Below are 8,010 nucleotides of genomic sequence, written 5' to 3'. Positions count from 1 at the left end.
AAATCAAAAAACAAACGGCTAGCCATGAAAGGTAAAATAGAACACACAATGGGAAAACATCACGCAACAGAACAGAACACTAGCAGTCTGGGTCTCCCACAACACCTTTAACTGAATTACACACTAGCAGTCTGGGTCTCCCACAACACCTTTAACTGAATTACACACTAGCAGTCTGGGTCTCCCACAACACCTTTAACTGACAAATGAGCTTTACTGTGAGAAACAGTGACAAACATGTCAGCACATCCAAATCGGTCAGTAATCCATTAGGTGGTTAACCAGCAACACTGAGAGAATAAACCCAAAGCTAATGGAGCTAATGCTAACTATCTGACCACCGCTACACTGGGCCTTCACCTCCTCCAGCATCGCCTGTCTTTTCTCCTCTTCTTCCTGCCTGATTTTCTTATCCAAGTCCATTCTCTTCTTCTCCTCCTCTGCCCTGACCTCTCTCTCTCTGTCCATTCTCTTCTTCTCCTCCTCTGCCCTGACTTCTCTCTCTCTGTCCATTCTCTTCTTCTCCTCCTCTGCCCTGATCTCTCTCTCTCTGTCCATTCTCTTCTGCTCCTCCTCTTCCTGTCTTTGTTTGGCTCTTTCCATGGATGTTTTCTGTGATACCGCCAAGATGTCAGACTCTGTGGAAAAGAAATAGAATCACTGCTGATGAAGTGGATGAAACAGTGCTGCTAATGCAGTGGTTCTCAAACTTTTCTGTCATTCCCCACTTTGAACAAGGGGGCCTTTTCAAGCCCCACCTGTCCCTCATCGCTCCCATGAAATGGTAGGCCAAGCATAAAATTGTCAATTGTTGAAATAACCTCAAGTAATAACAAATAGCATCTTACTTAGGTCAGCAAATGTATATTGCTTGGAGTGATTTCATGTTTCATGTCGTAGTGTATTGTTGTTATGGACACGCACACATGGACAGATTATGAAACCATGGGTCAGGACGTGTAACAAAATACACCGCTTCCAACCACAAATAAGAGATACATTTAAGCCACCTCTGATATTAACAAATACAAGGTCTAAAAACAATTGACAGCAAGCAAAGTTAATAACAGAGACTTCACGCAGACGCTCTGTTTTAGGGCCCCCCTGAGCTCATGGGTAGGCCCGTTCGGTAATCCATCCCTGCACGCACACAGTATTGTATTTTTTTCTGTTGACGGACTTTTACTTTGACATACTCGTCTCGTGGGATAGGGAACAACTGTGACAGTTAGTAACGCACATATCTAGTAAGCCTCTAATAAATTATGCTTTTCCTCACACCCTCGAAAACAATGACTACGTTTTTTTGCTGTCTCACACTGTGATAAATATGTTTAAGTGACCTATGTTTAAATTCTATGAACTGTGTTAGTTCGTTGAAACGTAAAATGTAATTATTATTCATCGTGTCCATTCGCGCCCCACCTGCCACGTCTCTGCGCCCCACACTTTGAGAAGCGCTGGTGCTAATGCATTGCCACAGTTTATATTTCCATAAAAAAAATGCATGCTGGTTTGGATACACACACACACACACACACACACACACACACACACACACACACACACACACACTTGGACACACACACTTGGGACACGCAAACACACACGCGCTTGGACACACACACTTGGGACACACACACTTGGAAACACACACACACACACACACACACACACACACACACACAGAGAGACACTAAATGGGAAACTTTTAATTTCCATCTGTTTTTAAAGTTTGTTATGATTTTATATCTTTAGTAATGTAATGTAAAGTATCATATAATGTAACAGGCGTAGGCGTAGGCATATCACTGTGGTTTGATCATGTTCAGTGTTGAAAAGGCCTGCAGTGACCTTTGACCCCTAATCAATGAAAGGGAACCTAACCTCGAAGCCAGATCACTCCTATGACGATGGCGATGACCAGAAGCAGGACAGTCAGGATTATAAAGACAATCGCTGTCACTTTCCAAGCACAGCATTTGTTGGCACCTTGGAGAGAAACAAGTAAGGAGAACGTTAACAGAGATAAATATGATATATAAATATAAATACTCACTGTTTGCAAGTGGAAACTATTATAAACAACAACAACAACAACACACACACACACGATTTACCTGAGTCTGAATTGTGTTTGTCCAGAGCATATTGTATTTCTTCTTTTTCAGCTTTCAGGATGTTACAGTACTGGAGGCCATCGTATGGACCAGCCTTCAGCTCCTGGTTGTTTGTGCTGCTGAGAAGAAGTAGGCAGAGTAGAAGAAGAAGAAACGTCCATGACACCATGAGACACGAGACTGAGGACATGACACCATGAGACACGAGACTGAGGACATGACACCATGAGTCTGAGGACATGACACCATGAGACACGAGACTGAGGACATGACACCATGAGACACGAGACTGAGGACATGACACAATGAGACACGAGACTGAGGACATGATGCAACATGGCTTCACTGTGTACTGAAACGCGTCTGATTTCCCCTCATTCATAGCTTCAGAGCACCATGTGCTAGAAGCTAATATCACATTGGCACATATCAAAGCATTATATACTTAAAGCCGGTGCCATTTTGTCACATATCAAATCACTATATGTTTAAAGCCTGTGTCATATTATCACATATCCAAGCATTATATGCCTAATGCCTGTATTGCATTGGTATGTCAGCATGTCAGAATATCAAGGCAGCTATCTCAATGTCTAGCACTCAGCCTGTTGCTGTCTACAACTGAGTCATAGCTATGCTTGATAGAGAAATATGAAACTCTGTATCTTTGATTCTTAAGTGCTGACGTTTTCTTTCTCTGTGTATGTGCTTAAAAGTGTATCTTCTGTGTGTGTGCGTAAGCAAGGGCTGTTAAGAAGAACTAGTAGTCCCTCTTTTCTGCCATGCTGATGTATTACATTGCCAAAAGCACAGCAAAATGACCTTGGATGTGGGAGACCAATAACATGGTTATCTCTAGTGCTTTGGCGTGAGAGAACTCTAACTTTACTCCTTGCGTGATTTGTTTAGCTTTGCTTCTCTCTCGTCTGCTGCAGTTTGGGAGTGAGCCCGGGCTCTCTATCTCTCACTCTTGTCTGCCAAGACATGAGTGAGCCCGACAAGCTTGTTGTTGTTGAATAAAACTATACTGATACACACCTTTGGAGTCTGAGGTAAACTTCAGTGTGAATTTCCACCTAAAAATGCTGATATTCATCATGCAGTATTCACTCAAGTGATATTGCTTAAATATTCTTGCTGATTGAGCTTCTGAATACTTGTGCAACTGAAAAAAAAGACTTGACTAATCTCATCTACTGTAAAGCCCAACCATCCAATTCATCCTTCTGGAAATATTTAAATAGAATATTCTTGACTTTTGAAGGCTATCATGACATGAATAGTATTCGTGTGGCTATGGAGAGTAATGCAGTTAGGAAAACTCACGCATTTCCCTCTGCATCAAATGAGTTCTTCTCCGAGAGTGTGTCACAGTTCTTCTTGTACTCCATTTTATGACTCAGCACCTGTAGCCACGACAACACAACATGTGACCAACAAGATCCAAACACTTGACACACAGAAAGACAGAGGCTGCACAGGCAGAGAAAGAGAGAGAGAGAGAGAGAGAGAGAGGGAGAGAGAGAGAGAAAGAGAGAGAGAGAGAGAGAGAGTGTTATGGAGTATTCCACAACTGACCTCTGCCCAGACCGCTCCACTGGGTTACTAGGTAACACTTTATTTTGATAAAGTCTACAGAGACTTTACAGATGGTTTGTTGAAATTCAAGATCAGTCTTTCACCAAACACTCCCTTAACCCTAATTTGTAGTTCACAGAGTTTCAACAGATAGTTTGTTTATAATCAGATAATCTGTAGCTAGTCTGTAGATGTCCATCTAAATTAAATTAAATGTGACCCAAATCCTTACCACAGATTATAACACTATGTCACTAACACTAACACTATGTAACTAACACTATGTCACTAACACTATGTCACTAACACTGAATGTAATGAAACAATACTCAGGATTGGGCTCTTCAGTTTACCCTTACTGAACACATCACACCATAAATCAACACCTTAAGATTCAGACACACTTAAACACTTACCCAGAGTTGTCAGTGGTTCAGGAGAGCACGACACACTTGAACACCTATCCAGAGTTGTCTGTGGTTCAGGATTAGTGGTTGGCTGTTTAGCGGTCTGCTGTTAGAATAAGATTCACTTTCATTTCTTGGAAAACAGGATCTTAGCATAGCAAAGACATCAGCGCCCTCTAGTGGTGCTGTGGAATGCTTGCACCTTCTCTTTCTAACTTGTGATGCCTAAAATGGGGCAAACCCCCAAACGCCACACCAGAGAATGAACCCTGTGCCCTTTCTGCACATAAAGTCATTCGTACTTTTCATAGATGTGGGCAGTGTGTCTGAAGGCATTCTGGAGAATATCACATTATATCTCTCTCTCTCTCTCTCTCTCTCTCTCTCTCTCTCTCTCTCTCTCTCTCTCTCTCTCTCTCTCTCTCTCTCTCTGTGAGTGTTATTGATGAACACCTCTAACCTTAATGGGTCAAAATGTAAAATCCTTCCAGTTTTAAAAACTCTCCTCTACACGTACAGGTTTGGACACTTTTAGCCTACGTTATGTCTGACCAACATTGAGCTTTTCAGTGATTCAATGCAATTCATTAAATTATATAAAGGTAGTAAAAACACACAGATATAAGCGCACATATAGGTGAAAGAACATACTCACAGTTTGGTGTGGGCAGTGCCTGGTATTCCACTGCTGAAGGCTGAACCTGACCCTAGACTGTGGGGTTTGGTATTGAGTGCTAGATTAAATATTAACCTCTTAGACAAAATGCCAAAACAAACAAACAAAAACTACAGCCAGGTGCTGTTTACAAATGAAGCCATTTGATTGGATGATGTTGTATGACAGAGTGGCATCATCTTCTTGCTCAGTGAAGTTACTGATTGACTAGAGATTACGAGAATAAGACTCTCTATATAAACAAAGTTATCTGTCTGGCTGATGTGTATATCAATCTGACGTTCAGTTCTTATTCAGTAAAGTTACTAATTGACTGGAGAGTCTGCTGGGCCTCCACAATGAAAGACTGATATGAGGAGTATCGTGTAGTATGGCTCCATAGCGCCTCCCAGAGGGGAGGAGGGCAAACAGTATCACGTATCGTGTAGTATGGCTCCATAGCGCCTCCCAGAGGGGAGGAGGGCAAACAGTATCGAGTATCGTGTAGTATGGCTCCAACATGGCAAAACATACACCAGTGCACATGAGACCAGATCACAATCCTGCCACACCTCAGATCCTCATAAGTAACCAGATCACAATCCTGCCACACCCCACACACACACACACACACACGCACACACACACACACACACACACACAGACACACACACACACACACACACACGCACACACACACACACCCACGCCCATAAACACACACACACACACACACACACAGACATTAATTCACAAACGCACGCACGCACGCACGCACGCACGCACGCACGCACACACACACACACACACACACACACACACTCTGCCCCCTCACTTCTTAGTGACCTGTTGAGCTGACTGGGTTTGGATCCCAAAGTATATCTATTTAATGCATTCCATCTGTGCATTGACTGATTGGTCTCTCTCTACTGGTCCTTTATTTTTAAGAAGTGAGTTGCACAGTGAATGGGGGCGAGACTTGTGGAGCCGACTTTGAGTCCCAAAGTATTTCTATTTGATGCATTATATCTGTGCATCTGTGGGTAGTGATTTGTCTCCGTCTACCGGTCGAGCAAAACACTGCAGCCACTACCAGTCTGAACTGAAGTAGCACTGTCACACGCACACACACACACACACACACGTCCAAACCAATCACAGATATTTGACTACTCGACTATTCTTGCTCATGCATCAGATTTAAATCAGTATTGCTGGCGATTATGGCCATTTACGGGCATGTTATTTTTCAGAGGAGGCTCTTTACTGGCTTAAAGAACATAAGGGTACTGAATTAACGAAAACATTTCCATGATAGTAATTTAACACTCCCTGGTTTTAGAGGTGAAGTACAACATACAATACATTTTGGCTCGGGTATTGTGATCTGCTTGTTTTAATGATATAATTTATGAATGGTGTCTCATGAACGTGCTTGTAGTCGCGTTGTGGTAACTTTCCTCTTGAACAACCTTGACTATGCGCTCGGTTTGTTTGTCTTCAGAACGGGTTGAGAAGCAACTTTAGAAAGTTGATCTAAAGGTTGATTTTAGCGTCAAATGACCAAAACACCTGTCCTGTGTGTGTGTGTGTTTGTGTGTGCCCTGGAGTGGAATGGAGCCAGTATACTATACACACGGAACATCCGTCGCTGGAATAAAAACAGACTGACAACGGGGATGAAGGCTCGCTGCTGGTGTGGTGAATATTTGCATTCGCACGGCGCAGACGCGGACTCGCATTCCTGAGTTGGTGTTCCCTCTGCATGCTTGTTTGCGTTCGTCAAGAGAAAGGAGGGAGGGAGCAAAAACGAGCTCGTAGCCTCAACGGTGAAGTACTTTCTGGTGAAGTTTAAGAGACACAAGCCCAGCTGACATCCGAAACATAAGCACAGTGCGAGTCGTGTTATTTGCATTTGTCGTGAACAGTTGTGGCGAGTCCTTCCGGACCGATGTGGTGCAATTTAAAACCCTCTGTGTTTCTGTAGACGACTACAGAGAGCCTTGCGACTGCAACGACGTTGCGTTGGATGTAGAAACAGCTCGCAGCAACATGTCACGTAATCTACATGGGCCGCTGGGTCTACGAATATGACACGGGATTATCCTTGCCGAAAGGACTGTGCGTCTCGGGTTTCTGACCGGAGGCGCGGCGGCTAGATGTCAGAGAGAGGGGTATGAGGATTCTGAAGCCACGGTTACTTGCCTACCATTACAGGCTTCCTGGTTCACAGACTGTCAGTTTTCGCGTTTGTTACGCTACGTATAATTTTGTTTCAGAACGGTTGTTTAAAATAGGCGCTGCTTGCGCGCGCTTGTGCTGTGGATGATTCGTGTTGAGCGTTTTCCTTGCGCGTGCTTGTCCTCTGGCCTTCTGTGCGGATATAACTTCTGAAGGACGAAACGGAACAGTGTCGAGAATGGCTGCAGCTACCCTGAAGACGTGCGTGTGAGTGTGTTGTGGGGAGTCTTGCCATCCGCCTGTGTGGTTGACTGTTGACACTGGGGCTCCGCCTCACACATACACACACACACACCCACACACCCACACACACACACACACACACACACTCATGACGGGTCAAACGGGCTTCCCTCCTATATGGAACCGGGCTCGGTGCTCGGACAGCGGCGTCGATCCCGAACGGGAGGAGCAGTGGGCCAGGCTGTTCGACGAGCTGGACCTTAACAAGGACGGACGGATCGACGTCAGCGAGCTGCGGGCCGGGCTCGCCACACGGGGTCTGCTGTCGCGGGGATCCGTGGAAGAGGTAAGGGGGAGACGAAGGAACCGCAGTGCGCGTGCTCTATGTTCTGGTGTATAAGTACAGTAGGATATGTAACGTCTGAACTACACTAGTGAACGATGCTGACGTCTAGTGAGTAGCCTACGACTGCGAGTGCTGGTTTGTTTCACGCTCGCTGACACCATAAGTGGTTTAAAGGCGCTTACGTACACGTAGCCTTCTCGCTAACGTCCACCACGTGATCCCACAGGCATAAACCATATCACAGGGCGCCGTAGCGGATTAGCCATGGCAGTCCCATTAACAGAATTAAACCTCTGCGCATCAGGGGGAAAATAAAAGAAAACTCTTTGAAGGGTCTAGACGGCGGTTTGGTATCCAGCTGCGGCGCTAACAACCTGTCCTTGTGTGACAGCGGTCAGGCGCGAGGGGGGTTGACATTTGACGTTTGTTTTTCACGAAGGAGACAGGTTGACATCTACCCTTTAGCTGATTAAACTGGAC

General features: G+C 44.7%; 2 protein-coding genes across 4 annotated transcripts in view; one reads left to right on the top strand and one right to left on the bottom strand.

Annotated features, from left to right (window-relative positions):
* Positions 1-6: 6 nt before the first annotated feature.
* Positions 7-4,847, bottom strand: LOC122128787. 3 transcript variants are annotated; one of them, XM_042703573.1, is made up of 6 exons: positions 4,761-4,847; positions 4,115-4,211; positions 3,447-3,526; positions 2,121-2,239; positions 1,888-1,992; positions 7-638 (listed from the first exon to the last, which is right to left on the bottom strand). In XM_042703573.1, the coding sequence occupies exons 3-6, from the start codon at positions 3,509-3,511 to the stop codon at positions 259-261; spliced, it is 669 nt and encodes a 222-aa protein (XP_042559507.1). In that variant the 5' UTR covers positions 3,512-3,526; positions 4,115-4,211; positions 4,761-4,847; the 3' UTR covers positions 7-258. The 3 variants fall into 3 exon arrangements, with proteins under 3 accessions (XP_042559507.1, XP_042559509.1, XP_042559508.1); XM_042703575.1 differs by having other exon boundaries at positions 2,121-2,236; positions 4,761-4,843; XM_042703574.1 differs by having other exon boundaries at positions 4,115-4,208; positions 4,761-4,822.
* Positions 4,848-5,976: 1,129 nt separating this feature from the next.
* Positions 5,977-8,010, top strand: part of LOC105891550 (calcium-binding mitochondrial carrier protein SCaMC-3-like) — a 14,840-nt gene continuing 12,806 nt past the window's right edge. Inside the window, exon 1 of the mRNA XM_042703496.1 lies at positions 5,977-7,530. Coding sequence (XP_042559430.1) covers positions 7,333-7,530 — 198 coding nt within the window. The 5' untranslated portion in view covers positions 5,977-7,332. The remainder of the gene's footprint in view (positions 7,531-8,010) is intronic.

The sequence above is a fragment of the Clupea harengus genome, chromosome 24, assembly GCF_900700415.2.
Source record: "Clupea harengus chromosome 24, Ch_v2.0.2, whole genome shotgun sequence".
Taxonomy (NCBI): domain Eukaryota; kingdom Metazoa; phylum Chordata; class Actinopteri; order Clupeiformes; family Clupeidae; genus Clupea; species Clupea harengus.
This window is presented reverse-complemented; position numbering and strand designations above follow the sequence as displayed.

Excerpts from the sequence above, each read along its gene's own strand:
- LOC122128787 (XM_042703573.1), bottom strand. The coding sequence starts at position 3,511 with ATGGAGTACAAGAAGAACTGTGACACACTCTCGGAGAAGAACTCATTT. Across the intron at positions 2,240-3,446 it reads TTTGATGCAGAGGGAAATGC|CAGCACAAACAACCAGGAGC; the intron begins GTGAGTTTTCCT and ends ACTTCTTCTCAG. Across the intron at positions 639-1,887 it reads AGGAGTGATCTGGCTTCGAG|AGTCTGACATCTTGGCGGTA; the intron begins GTTAGGTTCCCT and ends TCTTTTCCACAG.